Below are 15,646 nucleotides of genomic sequence, written 5' to 3' on the forward strand. Positions count from 1 at the left end.
TGAACACATTTTTGGACAAGCATTGAGCATTAAATTAGACGCACATCAAAAGATTCAGCGAACTCGAATTTGACGCATGAATCACATTTGATGTCAAATGCAACGTTACGTCGGGCTTGTTGAATCTGTTCATAAATGTTGGACTATTCTCTTAAAAGTGCGACTTATACTCCGGAGCGACTTATATATGTTTTTTTCTTCTTCATTATGGATTTTTTGGCTACTGCGACTTATACTCCGGTGCGACTTATAGTCCGGAAAATACGATAAGTTTTTTTTTTTTGTTTTTTGCTTTGTTTTAGTTTTTTAGGCTAATTTGACATTTCACTAATAGTTTAGCTTGCTATCAGCTTCAGTGATTTCAGATATCACCTTCAGTGTTTTTAGCTTTCAATTTTAACATCTTCTGTGGCCAAATTCATCTTACAGCATTCACACTAGCATTATTTCAGAATATTGCTATATATAGTACATAATTATGTTAAAAAGTTAAGTTTTAAAGTTTTAAAAATGTAGTTTTAGAGTGTTCAATAAATGTTTATCCTGTTCGGCCCGCGACCTGAGGTGTGTTTTGGATTTTGGTCCCCTGTGTGATCGAGTTGACACTCCTTCCTTAAGGGAACTATAAGCCACACCTTAAAATGCAGCCGCTTCTCTCTACGACCATCCACAGACCCTGACAACCCAAAACCTGCTGAACCCGTACTGGTCATGTGACTAATGCTTAAAGAAACCCCTGCATGTTTACTTGTCGTCTTCAGTTTGTGGGGAACTGTTGGGTTTTGTGGAACACCTTTGTGTTGTTGAATGTAGCTCTGCATTCGGCGCCGTCACACTTGTTTGTCACAAACAAAAGAGTATACACTTACACAAAGCAGCAACTGTTGGACACCATCCTTCACATTATGCTGCAGCTTTCTCACTGTAAGAAAGTTGTGGTGTGGCAGCGCGATTCTGTATTAGAGGAGAACAAATGAACAGAACATGCCTCCTAGTAGATGGTAAATGTCAGCTGCTGCATTCACCAGAAATGCCATTGTTTGTTTGCACTGGAGGTAATAGCATCATTTTCCTCCCGATTTTCAGCCATTGTTGGGAACCACGCAAATAGAATTGTTATCTTGCTGCCGGCTGCCAGCCTCTCCACCTTTGCTCCTCAAGCCAGTCTTATTGTTGGCAAAAAGTTTGCTCAGAGATTGTGTCGTCTAATCTCCACGCCGCCACGAGCGGGCTGCACGCTACAGTAATCACTCAAATGTTCTCCTCTCTCTGTTTGTGCCATCTCCTTCCCCTCATCAGCGCTTTCAGCTGTAACCCCGACGGCGCTGACAGCACCCCAGCACTGCAGTCTGTCAGCACACGGCTGCTGCTCCGACAACACCACCGCCGCCTTAGGAGCGGGACAGGCGGGATGCCCCAGTGAGTTCCTGCATGCTCCTAAAAAGATGACGTAAAGCTGCAGCAGCATTTAAAACATCCCAGATCTGCACAGTTTAAACTGTTTTATCTTAATCCAAGGATCATTATGATCAGGCTGCACTAGATCTGATGAAAATCATCCCAACTAATGATAGATGGAGATCAGAAACCGGGAGCCTGAGGGATGTGATGTGGAGAAAACTCACCTGAAAGCCCTAAATCCACATTTATAAACCATCTATCCATAACAAGATTAGTTGTTCTGAACGATAAAATCAAAGTTTGCTGAGGATCGTCACCTTCTTTTCTTCCTCCTGAGCATCCGTGTTTCTGTTCTCCTCCTCAGGTACCTGTCAGTGCAACCTGTACGGCTCCTACAAGGGAACCTGTGACCCCGCCACGGGGCAGTGCTCCTGTAAGCCGGGCGTCGGGGGGCAGAAGTGCGACCGCTGTGAGCCGGGCTTCTGGAACTTCCGTGGGATCGTGACGGAGAACATGAGTGGATGCACACGTAAGAATCCGTCGGCTCTAACCTCCAACGCTGTCCTCTCATTTCCCATTCCCCTCACACAAACGGCGCCTCACTTCCTGGAAGTCCAACAGGAAGACTGGAGGGAGACTTTTCTAGTGTCGGTAAAGACTCACAGATCTCTCCGTGGACGGTTGTTATCCAAGATGCTGCCAGGCTAAAACTGTTACTCTGCATGTAAACAGGAAGACTTTACGCAACAGAAATAACTGGAAAATGAAACCACAAACGTGTGAAGTGGATTCCTCCTCCTCTTCCTCCAGTGAAATAAATCTCCAGGTGAAAAAACAAACCAGTGAAATAATCCATCAGTCAATGGGCTGATAGCAAAACTGGGTTTTGTGTTCATAAAAATATCATCTTTTTTTTAACTGAGTATCGTAGTGCTGGGAAATATGTACAAATATTTGATCTCATGATATAGTTTATTTTATTGTCACAATAACAATATATATCACAATGTACAACAGTAAAAGTATATTTTCAGTTATTCTCTGAAAACATAACAAAAATGTCAGTGTAAATTCTCTAAGTTTATTCTTTCAAGTAACATGTAAATGAATAGTTGAAGATGAGAATTTTCAAGTTTCTTAGTAGCAAAACAGATTGTTGCACAAAAGTTGAGCAATAAAAATAAACAAATAAAAACAATAGAAGATAAATGGCATGATATAAACTTTTCTATCACTCAGCACTACTGTGCAGTTTTCCCTCGTTTAGTGCTGGAGATCTGAAAATAACCAGCGATAAACAAACTCCACAAAAGATTCAGCTTTATTATTTTTTTTATATCATTACAGATAGTTTAAGACAGTGGCTCCAACCCCTGCGCTGAACTGGTACCGATCCCCAGGACTGGTACCGATCTGCGGGACTGGTGGTACCACGCTGCAGAGGAAAAAAACACAAGGGTTTCTCTTGTATTTCTAATCTGATTCTGAAAGCAGTTTTATTTTGAAAAACTACTCCATTCTCTGCATTCACTCATTCTTGTCAACTTGTTGAAAATCTTTCTGCTGCTTCCTTAAAGCGGCTGCTCCGAGCGCTAACTGAAACAACAAACCAAGAGAGTTAACAAAAACAAGCGTATTTGTGAAGTTTCTTTTGACAGAAAAGGGAAAACAGAAAAAATATGGAGAGAAAATAGACTCTCCCCTATTTGTGCGCGCAGAACTCCTGATTTTTAACTCAAAGTACCAAAATTATGAATTACGTAAAAATGCAAAATTAAATTTTCACATGCACAAGAAAAAAAAAACATCACTGGAAAAGAAAAATATCAGAAATATTTTCTGTGGTCAGCTTGATTTGTGGTATTTTCCGCATATTTTCATCTAATCTCTTGTTAGACGCACAAAACCTCAGTTCCGCACAAATCCGATGTGAGACTCTTTCATGTCTCCAAGATTCATCCATAAATGATGCGTTCAAATGCTGCTAGAATGCTGGGTTATTAGAGTTTTCTAAAAAGCAACTTTGAAGTCACTGTAGATTGTGAATAATATCTGGTGAAACTTTACATTTTCACACTTTCTTAAACAGGTGTGCTTGCTAATTAAAAGTCTAAATATGTGTTTTTAAAACACTAAACTTTCTCTATTCTCGGTGCTCGTTTATGCCAGCTGGCGACGTGAGGTGCTCCTCGACACCCAGAGAGCGGACAGAGTTGGTCAGCCCTACGTCCCGCTCCACTCCCTGGGTGTGGAGGAGGACCTGGCGCTGTCTGCTCTGCTGTATGGGGCGGTGTCCATCAGACCGACTCCCGCTCTCTGGGGCAAACAGGCAGTTGACTCTTCGCTTGGAAAGCACAGCCGTGAGAATAGAGAAACTTTACTGTTGAGTGTTTCAAAAACACATATTTAGACATATTTGTATTAGTTATTGGGCATGTCTGATTAACCCTAGAGCACTATCGCTGGGTGATTTTCACCCAAAGAGAAGTATTTAGATGTTTTCCGATATATTGCATTTTCCTGAGAGTCATGGTCCCTGGGTAAAGTCTCACATGTCATGGGAATGGATGAGCCCAAGACCAAATCTCCAGTATCATTATTATCTTTTTTTGTGTCATTTTTTCTTCTCAAATGCCAAATTTTTCAGTCATTTTCAAGCATGTTTTAGGATCTTCCTGTTTATATTTTCCAATTTTTTACATAATCCACAGTTGAAAATAAAAGAAAACTACTCTAGTTCATCATGTGTTGTCATATTTTGATCTATTTTTTTATGAGAAATACTTCTTATTGGGTATATTATATTGGGTAAAAGTTACGCGACAAAAGTGATGGTGTCATTTTTTTATAGCAAAAGCGTTCTAGGGTTAAGAAAGTGGGAAGTTCAAAGCGGCTGATAAGAAAACTGTGATGACCCAGCATTCTAGCTGCATTTAAATGCATCACTTAATGACGAATCTCTGAGACGTGAAGAGTCTCATCAGATTTGTGTGTAAATGTGGTTTTGTGTGTTCATAACAAGCGAATCCTGCGTAGATTTTAAAGATTTGTGCATATAGTTACTTTCAAGCTGTTGTAATTTTAAGTTTTGCATGTGTAAATTGTATTTTTTTAATCTGAATTTGATATTTTACAAATCAAGAATTATCCACACGCAAATCGCCGTGGATATATTTTGTCTCCTTAAAGAAGAGCCTTTGACTTCAGAATACTGACAAACCCTGGAGTCTTTACTCCAAATATAGATTTATTGTGACAGTTGTTCCCACAAACTACTATAATAATGCAGATATTAAAGTGGTATGCAGCCTGAAAAAGATTGGAGATCACTACACACTTTCTTTGTGTTTCTGCGACAGACGTGATCATTTTCACACTTTCCTCTCTTGTTTTACCTCTCAATGTTAGAAACCTGAAAAATATTTAAATTTCATGAAATGATGGCAAAGATTTGATCAGGATCAAAGATTTGTGTAAATTCTGTAAAGTAGATGTGGCACAGAGGAGGCTGGTTTGAATAACAGCCAATCAGAACACGGAACATAAAAAGCAGTAAAAAAAGGATTGTTTCACAAAAAAAGTACAAAAGTTGAATCCCTTTGTAGCGATGGAGAGGCTACTTTCTTCTTGATTCCCGCCAAACCCATCTGGCAGAGCCGTCCCTCGTCTGTATTCGGCGCAGAGGCGGGTCAGGACCCTTTGTTTGTCTTGACTCAATATGCGGCCCGGCTTGTTTCCTGCTGCTGAGTTATTGTCGGACATGGACTCCCAGAGCCACAGAGCCATTCCAGTCAGCAGCAGGACGCCGCAGGACCCTCTGCGATCCTGACCTTAACGAGGTTTACCCAAAGCAAGCCAGCAGCCCACGGAGCGCCGGCCCGAACATCGGCAGAACCGCCGCTGACGGGGTTGATGTCCTTCCCCCGGGCTGTTTCCATCCATCTCCTTTACACTCGCTCCCCTCCCTCTCTGCTCGCTCCGGCCCCCAAGGCCAGCTGAACTTTTCCCAACCTTTGACTGGAAGACAAAGATTTATCTTCGTCACACAGAGATAAGATCACTCCAAACCTGCTGTGTGAGCCAGGCCATCCACACACACTCCCCTACACCCGCATGCACGCACACACGCACACACCCGTCATTGCTAATTGACTGACTGTTTCTGATCAATTCCCCTCCTCTTCCTCCCCTCGGCAGCGTGCAGCTGTGACCCCATGGGCTCGATCCGGGACGACTGCGAGCAGATGTCGGGGCTGTGCTCCTGTAAGACGGGGGTGAAGGGCATGAAGTGCAACGTGTGTCCGGACGGGCGCCGCATGGGCATGAACGGCTGCGACCACGGTAAGGGGGGGCTGTGATGAAGCTCTCACCACTCTTCCTCCTGGAGCGGTTTCCTGTCACTCACCTGATTGGTGGACAGACTCCATCGCGGCCATCTCTTCTTCTGGTCTCAACATCCATCAGCTTTATTGGCGGAGCAGGAAGTGGCTGCTGGATAGTTAGTCGATGATGATTAGGAAGACAGTGAAGTGAACAAAAGCCACGCATCACCTTCTGCTGCTCCGCCGCTTTTAGTTGCTGCTTTTTTGATTTTCTATGCAATATTTCTGATGATGATGCTGAACCACGCCTATGATTGCACAGACTCAAAGCCTATTGAAGGAAAGGTTAGTTCCTGCTGGGGGGCTCGCCGCTCCTTGATTAAGATGCACCGTCTGATATTGACTGGAAGTCAAACTCCTAATGAAGCCGGCAGCCTCGGCGCTCCGCCACACATCCTGCAAGATGAAAAGATTCACTACTTAGGGGGTGCAGCACGTAGGCGCTGGGGGGTGGGGGTGAGGGGGTTTTCCGGGTGATGCAGCAACGATTCAAAAACCTCACTCTGACAGCCTGAATGCAGATTTATGGGGGGCAGGAACATCCTGAGTTCACACTTTTACTGAAAAACACACTATTTAATGCAGCTTTGCTTTAAGTGCAGTAAAAGATTATTTATAGAACCTTTATTTCCATACGGAGAATCAGGAGTTGGATCTGTTGGTTTCCGTCTCTTTCCTCAGGCCGTCTCATTATCCTCCCGCTTAACAATCAAACACAGAAAAACTCTCAAACCTTCAAGGGCGCTCTGGGATGGTTCTGTAAATTCTGGTTTAAGGCATAGAATTCCTGGATTTAAAGAAATCTTCTCGACGAGCAGCTGACGCTGAGGGACTGCCGCTCTGGCGAGGGAACACGGGGAGACAGGGCGTCTTCGGGCGAGAAATGGTCAAACCTGGACGGGACACACAGGACATATTAAGCTGGGGTTCATTAAAGCATCTTAAAATGTTTTACATTGAATTTAACCATAAGCCTTAAAAAAGCAATAAATTCTAGAGCACGTGTTAAAGTCAAGGCCCAGGGGCCGGATCTGGCCCTCCAGGTAATTCTATCCGGCCCTCCAGATCATTTTATTTTATTGTTATTGATGACCTGATGTTATCTTGAACTTATTTCTAACTTGTATAATTTTGACAAATATATTTTAATGGAGAGTAAAATATTGAAAGTTATTTAAGATTTAAGTTGATCATACCCCATTAGTGCTGTTCACGTGAAACGTGCACGCTCCTTGCTGCAGCCTGACTGTTAGAAATGAGACGACCAGAGTTTAGTTTGTATTGATGTTCTACAGGTACTTATTAGGGATGTAATGTTTCAGTCAAGCTTTGATTTGATTCACAGTTTTAATGTCGCAATTTCGATTTTTTTTCTATTTATTTATCTCAACACAATGAATTAAAGGTATTTTAAGGCCAGTGTGTTTTCTTTTTGCCCCTTACATCAGACTGTACAGAAGCCGAAAACGGCCTACCCCAATTTTTTTTTCTCGTTTTCTCGTTATAACGAGATAATCAAGAACAAAGAATGATGCGTCTCCCTCCTCCTTTCAGAGACACTGAGACTTCACCTGTTTGAAAACACTTCACAAAACTTGTTTTTAGTCTATTTTTTATTTATTAGTGGATCTATGTACTTTAAACCTCTTAATTCAGTCTCATGCACCAGCCCCTCCCTTAATTTCCCCCAAAACTCCAAACAAACATTGACAGATTGTCAGAATTCAGAGCTGCAGAGCGTTTCTGCACGATGCGTTCACTGAGCTCCGGACATCAGCAGCAAAACAAATCAGTTGAACATCAGCACTGATCCACATACGATCGACTGATTAAATAGTGTCAACATTTTTTCTGAAAAACTGCTTTGTTTTCCTGAGGATTGTATAAAAAAGGACAAAAGCGTAGTTGGGCTGAGAGACTGTTTGGGTCTGCTAATGTCTGGAGTTCATTTAAAGCATCAAGCTCAGATTCTTATCAGCTCTGTGATCTGTCAATCAGCCTGTTCGGAGGTTTGGGAGGAATAAAGGGAGGAGGGGAGGTGCATGAGACGGAATGAAGGCGTTTGAGGAGCGGAGACCCACTGATAAGATAATAAAAGAAAATAAACAAAAAAAAACAACTTTCCTGGAGTGTTCTTCTGCTGTTTTTCTTGTTAACCACAAAATAAATAGACTTAAAACAGATGAAGTTTCTGCATCTCCGTATGGGAAAGGAGGTGCGGGACTCTTCCTTCTTCATTATTGATTATCTCGTTATCACGAGAAAACAAACTTTGTTTTCTCAATAAAACGACATTTGTTTTCTGTGTTATCATGAGAAAACAATAAAAAAATAAAAGTAGGGGAGGCCATTTTTGGCTTCCATAAGGATTTAATACAAATAAAGAATTGCCGTATTTTTTGGAGTAGAAGTCGCAGTTTTTTTTCAAAGTTTGGCTATACTCAGAAGTGACTATTTGTGTTTTTTTAAGACATTAGTAGGCTCATTTATTTGTTATTTTCCCAGTAGACACCAGTTGTCCTTTAGCACAAGGGTCCCCAAAACTTATTCTTGTGAGACCCACAAAGCTGTTTTTTTCTCTGATGTGGGGCCGGAGTCAGTTTGTAGGCGAACAAAAGAAGTGTAAAAACCACAGGATGTGTCTAAACTCAAACTTTGAAAGTTTTCCAGAAAGCCGCACATAACCAGATAGGAGCACAGACTGCAGGAGAGTGGAATAAAGAGTCACATTCTATGCAGGTCTCGATTTAATGGTCAGACTGAAAAAAAATAAAGATCATTCATCTCTGATAGTGTTTGGGGGCCGGGCCAAATGTGGAGGCGGGCCAGATCCGGCCCACGTGTCGTAGTTTGGAGATCCTGGGTTTAGCTGTTGTTTCATCTATCAACCACTAGAGGGCGCTGCATCTGAGCAGCAGAAGAAGTGTCGACCAAAACAAACATGGAAGAGAATCTGATTGTTTTCTTCTTAAACTTTGATATTTTTCTTATACACAACAAAAGATTAGCATTCTTGTTTTTATTTATTTACTAGTTATGCTGGGCTTGGCGGTTTTGTTCTGAAATGTCAGAATTTTCTCCTAAAAGTGCGACTTATGTCTGGGTTTCTTCTTCTTGATTAGACGTTTTTTTGCTGTTGCAACTTATACTCCAGAAAATACGGTATACATAATATTGAACTCTTTTCATAGTCGGTTCATGCTGTGCTCCATGTGTAATGGACCGCTCCGCACTCACGCAAGCCCAGTGTAATCACCCCCCCACCCACCCCCGCCCCGCACTCAGCGCTAATGAGTGTTCAGGCGCAGCTTGCAGAGAAAAAAGAGAGCTAAAGAGAGTTAATAAAAAGAGCACAGATCCCGGGAAGGAAAGCAGTCATGAAGCTGCGTCGTCATGACATTGACACGGTAGATTGGTCAAAGTCGTGATGAAAATGTAACGTTGCAGAGTGAGGAACAAATCTCGGCTTTGCCTGAATTTGCATTAATAGTTAATCCTGGAGTGACTGACTTATATGAAACTTTTAAATCTGAAGGAGCTGTGAGAATTTCCTAAGAGGGGGAGCAGATAAAGAGCAAGCAGCCAGTCTGCCACACACAGCGAGCCTGCATGGAGAAATGTCATCAGCTGTGCATTTTTTAAATTTAGGCACATGCTGAAACAAAACGATTTTTACATTTTCCGCATGTTGACATGTCGACGAGTTTGAATCCGTTTTTGACCGATTCACGAAGAATCGTTAGATCCTTAGTACTTCTGGATCACCTGCACACCCTCTGCTTTGTAAAGGACGCTAACCATACGCCACTACTAAATCAGAGTTCCTGATTGGTCAAAGTTCAATCTGGATTAACTTTTCAGTGACTGTGTGTTTTTTACATAGTGTGAAAGCAAGTTTTGAATGCAAAAGCCTGAAATGTGCATGTACATTGTGTTTCATTGGATGTGAGTGTTTGAACGTGCGTTTCCAAGGGCGGTTTTAGGTTCTGGTGATGCAGCGAGGCCATGAAAACCCCTGATTGGTTCAACATCATGAAAACATAAATCAAAGAAGCTGCAGCTTCACTCTAACTGTGTGGTTATTGTGAAAGCATCAAAAGCACAGAACAAATCCTGCACTCTATGTTCCACAATCCATCACTGAGACTGGAAAACCAATTTAACGGATGTTTAACAGGCAGAACTTTTGTTTCATAATTGTGAGCAAAAGTTGATTAAATATGGATGAGTCTTTTAGTGCTCATTCAGCTCTGCATGTTCCTGCAGGTGAGACCTTCTTAAGGCAGCTGCTCGCCATTATCATCAGCATGAGGAACTAACCACGCTCGTTTGTCTGCAGACCCTGAAGCCCCCAGCTCCTGTGAAAAGCTGCTGTGCAGTTTTGGAGCCACCTGCATCGTCGTGAACGGTCGAGCCCACTGCGAGTGTCCGTCCCCCGACTGCGACATCCAGAACAAAACCAAGGTGGGTGTACAGGGTGCAGGATGAAGCTATAGGAAGCTACAGGAAGCTTCAGAAAGTTGCAGCAAGCTGAAGGAAGATGCAGGAGGATGCGTCAGCAGCGTTTCAGGCGCTAATGTCCCTCGCTCCGTCTCTGTCTCCGGGGAGCAGGTGTGCGGCTCAGACGGCGTGACCTACGCTGACCAGTGCCAGCTGAAGACCATCGCCTGCAGGCAGGACAAGGACATCCCAGTCGCACACTATGGCCAGTGCACAGGTGAGCCTTGTGGACGGCGTGCATCGCAGAGCGCCAACTGTTGTTGTCTGTGGTCAAGGAGGTAATGAGCGTTGGCCTGAAAGGCCCCTCCTCCTGCTGTTTCCATCTCTCTGTTCCAAAAGGTGAAACCCCAGAATCCTGCAGTGGTTGGAGCAGCAGAGCGTGCTCTCCATCTGCCGCGTCTGCAGAGCAGAGGATCATTTTAGAGAATCACAGGCAGGATGATGACTGCGAACGCTCAGCTGAATTTATTCTGAGGTTTTTTAACGCTTAAGCTTTTCCATCCCGGCTGATGAAGCTGTGACGCCTCCCTGCTGCTTCCTCTGCCTTCTGCTGGGATCTGGCTCCTTCCCTAAACCCCCCCGCCAGGGAACATGTTGGTTCAAACACGGAGCTGCCAGCGCGCACGTGCATGCGCAGGGAACATGTGTATGGGCCAGAGGTCCCGCCCCCTCGCCCAGGTGCAGATGGGCATGTTTGGGAGGGGTGTAGTGGGAAAGTGGCCAATGCTGCAGCTTTCATGTACGGTTAGCCGGACTGGCAGCTCAACACGAGCTGGGGCGGCAAACGCAGCGGGAGGGGGAGTGCCAGCTGTGTGCCTGTGGCAGCAGACCCCGCCAGGTGGAGGAAAAACGCTCTTCACCTTGATGGCTGATGAAGCAGCCGCAGAGCCGCCGGCCGGTCCGGTCGGTGCAGCAGGTGTGCTCCAGGTCTGTGCCGGACCCCGTCGCCTGGCGGTGGAGGTGTTGATCCATTCATCCAAGACCCCCAGGTTGGAGCAGGCTGGCTGGCGCCGGGCTAGCCCACAGTCACGGAGGATCTTTTTATTTCTGCTCTGGGACGCGGTGGGGGGGGGTGTTGATCTTCAGCTCATTTCACGTGTGGCTGGGTGCGAATTAGCATTTCCTCTGCCTCCACCCCCTGGTTACAGACGCCCGGCCTCCTCGCCGCCGCATGCTGATGCACGCCGAGCCGCCCAGGGCCGTCATAAATGAGTCAAATGGATTTTTGGGAAGCTTCTCTGAGTGTGACGGCTGCACAGAGGAAGGACGGCCGCAGGAGAATCTGCTACCCGGCCCTCTTTGAGCTCTAAAGTTGGGGGAGGAGCCGTCCTGGCGTCTTGGAGATCTAACAGAAATCCTGCATGAGCGCAGCAGCTACCGGGGGGGGGGGGGCATTTGTACAGATCAGTGCATTCTGGCAGAGGCGGGAAATGGCCACCATGTTTGCAGAGACCAGCCTCTCCCATATGGGGCTGTCACCTGTGGGTTTGTGGCAAATTGGCTCCAATTGGCGGCATATGTGCGGGCAGCCTTCTGCTGGCGTGTTAGTGCGGACCGCCGCCGTCCTCCGTGTCCTGCAGATTGAGTTTTGTTGGAGTCTCCATTCTGCCTGTTTCCTGTTAACCGTTTTTTGTCTCATTTAAAGCTGTTATTTCCTTCTTTCGCTCCGTCCTCCCCTCACAAACAATTCAAATGAGCACCTCTCAACAATAAGCACAATAACCGCTGGAGCCAGAGCGATGATGATAATCATTTCTCCCCTCTTCCCCCTCGGCATTATGGGCCATTGTCTCTCTGGAGAGAAAGCAGGAGTGGTTGATGTGATCAGCTGATCAGACGGAGCAGCTGGAGCTGTCGGAGAGCTTTCCTTATCCCGTGTCACACAGCTTGCCGTTGGAGACGTGCATGCACAGCCTTTCCAGGGAGGGGGGCTGCTTGACGCTGCGGTTGGCACCTGACTGACAGGTGCAGCCAAGAGGAAAGGCAGCGCATGCCACCGCTCTCGGTGATAGCATCACGCCTCCTCCTGCTCCTCTCCAGATCCCCACCTATACAAACAAGTGTGAGGTTTAGGCGTCGGCTGAACCCGGATTTCCAAATTTCACACCTCAGTAAATAATTACCAATCAGCTTTGTGATGATAGCGATATAATGAAGTACTGTAATGGTGAGGGAATCCTAATGAGTCTTGAATATGCAGCTCTTTAAAAATCTTTTTTCCAAACATGTACATCACATGTGTCAAAGTCAAGGCCCGGGGGCCGAATCCGGCCCTCCGGGTAATTCTATCCGGCCCTCCAGATCATTTTATTTTATTGTTATTAATGGCCCGATGTTATCTTGCGCTTATTTCTAACTTGTATAATTTTGACAAAATATATTTTTATGGAGGGTAAAATATTGAAAGTTATTTAAGGTTTAAATTGATTTATTCTGGAATAATATTCCTGAATTTTTATTATTCATAATTATGTTAAAAAGTTACAGTTTTAAAATGTTAGCTAGCTTTTTTTTTTTTTTTCTGTTTTGGCATTTACTAAGATTTTTCTAGGCGGTTTTGAAGTTTAGCTCAAATTTCAGCTACATGTTAGCTGTTTTTATAATTTAGGCTTTTTTCTTTTTTTGGCTGTTTTTGAGTTTGGCTAAAATTTACATGTTAGCTGTTTTGGATAATTTAGCCTCTTTTCTGTTTTTTCGCTTTTTTGAAGTTTAGCTACTTTGACAGCTTCATGATAGCTGTTTTCTCTAACCTATATTTTGTTTAGCTAACTATCAATTTCAGCATCTTCGGTGACCAAATTCAGCTTACAGCATTCACACTAGCATCATCACAGGTAATGCTATATATCTAGTTCATAATTATGTTAAAAAGTAATGGTTTTAAAGTTTTTAAAATGTAGTTTTATAGTGTTTAATAAATGTTTATCCTGTTTGCCCTCACCCTAAGGTGTGTTTTGGATTTTGGCCCCCTGTGTGTTTGAGTTTGACACCCCTGACCTACATCCATCCGTGCTGGTGGGATGCAGCACAACCACCAAACCCACATCTCCAGTTTCAGTCTGAAGTGTTCGTTTAGTTTTTCCCAGCCAGAGTACGCCCCCCCCAGGAGTTTTTGTCCTATTTATCGTTCTGTCATCGCAAACACTTTGTCCGTTTGCTCCGGAGCGTTTTGCATTGGTAATGACGGTCTCTTTGCACACAGGCGGTTTTCTCTCCCTCATTTGGAGTCTCTTTTTGTTGCGGTTTGTGTGTTTGTGTGTGTTTGTTGACAGCAGAGTGTTTGTGGTGGCGTTGACGGATGCTCGCGCTCTCTGAGAGCAGCAGCCTGCCGTCTTTGAAGCCGGAGCAAAGCTGCCTTTTTTTGCCCCATTTCTATCAATCATTCATCACTGGAGGCCCTGGCTGTTGGTGATTAAAGCTTCACTTCTGCAGGGCAGCATTTGAATATGGATATATAATTCATAAGCATGTGTACCCAGAGCTCAGAGTGAACAAACACGCACAAGTGCACGCCGATGCGTGTCGCATGTGTGCCGACAGACGCACAAACACACACAAAGCAGCGATGGGAGCTGAAGAAGAGAACCTGCAGGAGGCGGGACTCATCTGCAGGCAGAACACGCATGCCGGGCTGAATGCAGCCGCTCGCTCGCCGCTCGCCGGCGTGTTCCATATTTACTCCCTTCTATGTGATAAAGATCTCATCCATGAAGAGTTTGGCCTTGAAATATACATTTGGTGGATTTTAATCATGTTTTGATCACAAAATAAACCAGCTAGACAATCTCAACTTAAGTTCATTAATGATGTCAAAACCTGAAGCTGGAGTTGTTTGTTGCTGTTGTCCAACAACACAAACCAATTGTGAGTCAGAACTGAGTCCAGATGAACCGATTCTAATCACTCAGAAAGGTTTTTGCTGTTATTTTTAGTGTATAAATAAATAAATGATAATGTAAGCCTCATGTATTATTACTTTTTTAAAGTGAAGAATATTTGTGTCTGTAAGTGGCGTGTTTGGCTCATATGTTGTGTCTCAAAGTCTCACTTTAACCTTTTAGAACTACTTCAAAACATTATTTTGCTCAAATGAAATTTGATTGGAATGAATTCCTTGTTGTGGTGAAATGTTTGAAGCCTCGCATCGAACATCTATAGAACATGTTTGGACCATCTGGCTTTCACGAAGGTTTTCATGGCCAAAAATGTTGGATATGCCACCGTAACCATGGCAACAAAGCTGCCAAGTTGGCAGCATGGATTGGTGGTTGATGGGAAGTTTTGCTCCGCAGAGGAAGGCAGGAGCACAGGAGGAGCGGGCGGGACAGGAGAGAAGGAAAACACTTTAATGATGTTTTTATATCTCAAGGCGTTTTCTAAAATTGATCTGAAAGTTGGTCAGGTTTATTACAATTTTTGACATTTTTTTTAGTGTTTTCATCCTCAGTTTAAATTTTGGGTCAAAAAAAGTTTGACGGCCTTTAAATAAAAATACATTCCACTGGGGGTGGGTGGGCACAAAAATCAAAATGCAATACATTTGAGTCAATTTTAAGATTAATTTAAGGCAAATGTGGACTTAAACATAATTTTTTTGGTTGAATTGTAATTTGCTTAATGTATTTTCTTTATTTATTTTATTTGAAACGTTTCAGGTTTATAAAAAAAACTGAAACATTGCATTTATTTTGCTGTTATTTTGAAAGTCCCTATCAGTCATTTTTATTCTAAAGGGAAGTATAAAACACATGAACTATAAGGTACTTCTATCATTTCACAGTAACAATAGTTAAAGTTTGGAATTCTCCATCACGGGCTGCACGGTGGCGCAGTGGTTAGCGCTCTTGCCTCACAGCGAGAAGGCCCCGGTTCGAATCCCGGCTGGGACCTTTCTGTGTGGAGTTTGCATGTTCTCCCCGTGCATGCGTGGGTTTTCACCGGGGACTCCGGCTTCCTCCCACCGTCCAAAAACATGCTTCATAGGTTAATTGGTGACTCTAAATTGCCCCTAGGTGTGAATGTGAGAGTGAATGTGTGTGATTGAGGCCCTGAGACAGACTGGAGACCTGTCCAGGGTGAACCCCGCCTTCGCCCATCAGTAGCCGGGATAGGCTCCGGCACCCCGCGACCCCGGAAGGGAAGAAGCAGTCAGGAAAAGAGATAGAGAGAGAGAGAGATTCTCCATCACTCTAGAGGACTTGGACTAAATATGAATGATGAGGTGATATTTGATCAGTTTAATCCTAATTTGGTCAAACCTTTCCTTTTGAATTTCTAGTTTGTTTTTCAGTTTTTCCATTTAGAAAATTCAATGTATTCTATCAAACTGGTTCTATAATGCACCAGAAAAATGTCCTCTCAAA

The 15,646-nt window shown here is 43.9% G+C and overlaps 1 protein-coding gene across 2 annotated transcripts in view; it reads left to right on the forward strand.

The window, feature by feature from the left end:
* agrn (agrin) overlaps window positions 1–15,646 on the forward strand; it is a gene marked incomplete in the record, with an annotated part of 299,832 nt that overhangs the window by 232,227 nt on the left and 51,959 nt on the right. For both annotated transcript variants that reach the window (XM_036212931.1, XM_024293932.2), the window contains 5 exon segments: window positions 1,300–1,419; window positions 1,766–1,930; window positions 5,599–5,742; window positions 10,123–10,247; window positions 10,395–10,500. In XM_036212931.1, the coding sequence (XP_036068824.1) occupies window positions 1,300–1,419; window positions 1,766–1,930; window positions 5,599–5,742; window positions 10,123–10,247; window positions 10,395–10,500 (660 nt within the window).

This window comes from Oryzias melastigma, linkage group LG7 (assembly GCF_002922805.2).
Source record: "Oryzias melastigma strain HK-1 linkage group LG7, ASM292280v2, whole genome shotgun sequence".
Lineage (NCBI taxonomy): Eukaryota > Metazoa > Chordata > Actinopteri > Beloniformes > Adrianichthyidae > Oryzias > Oryzias melastigma.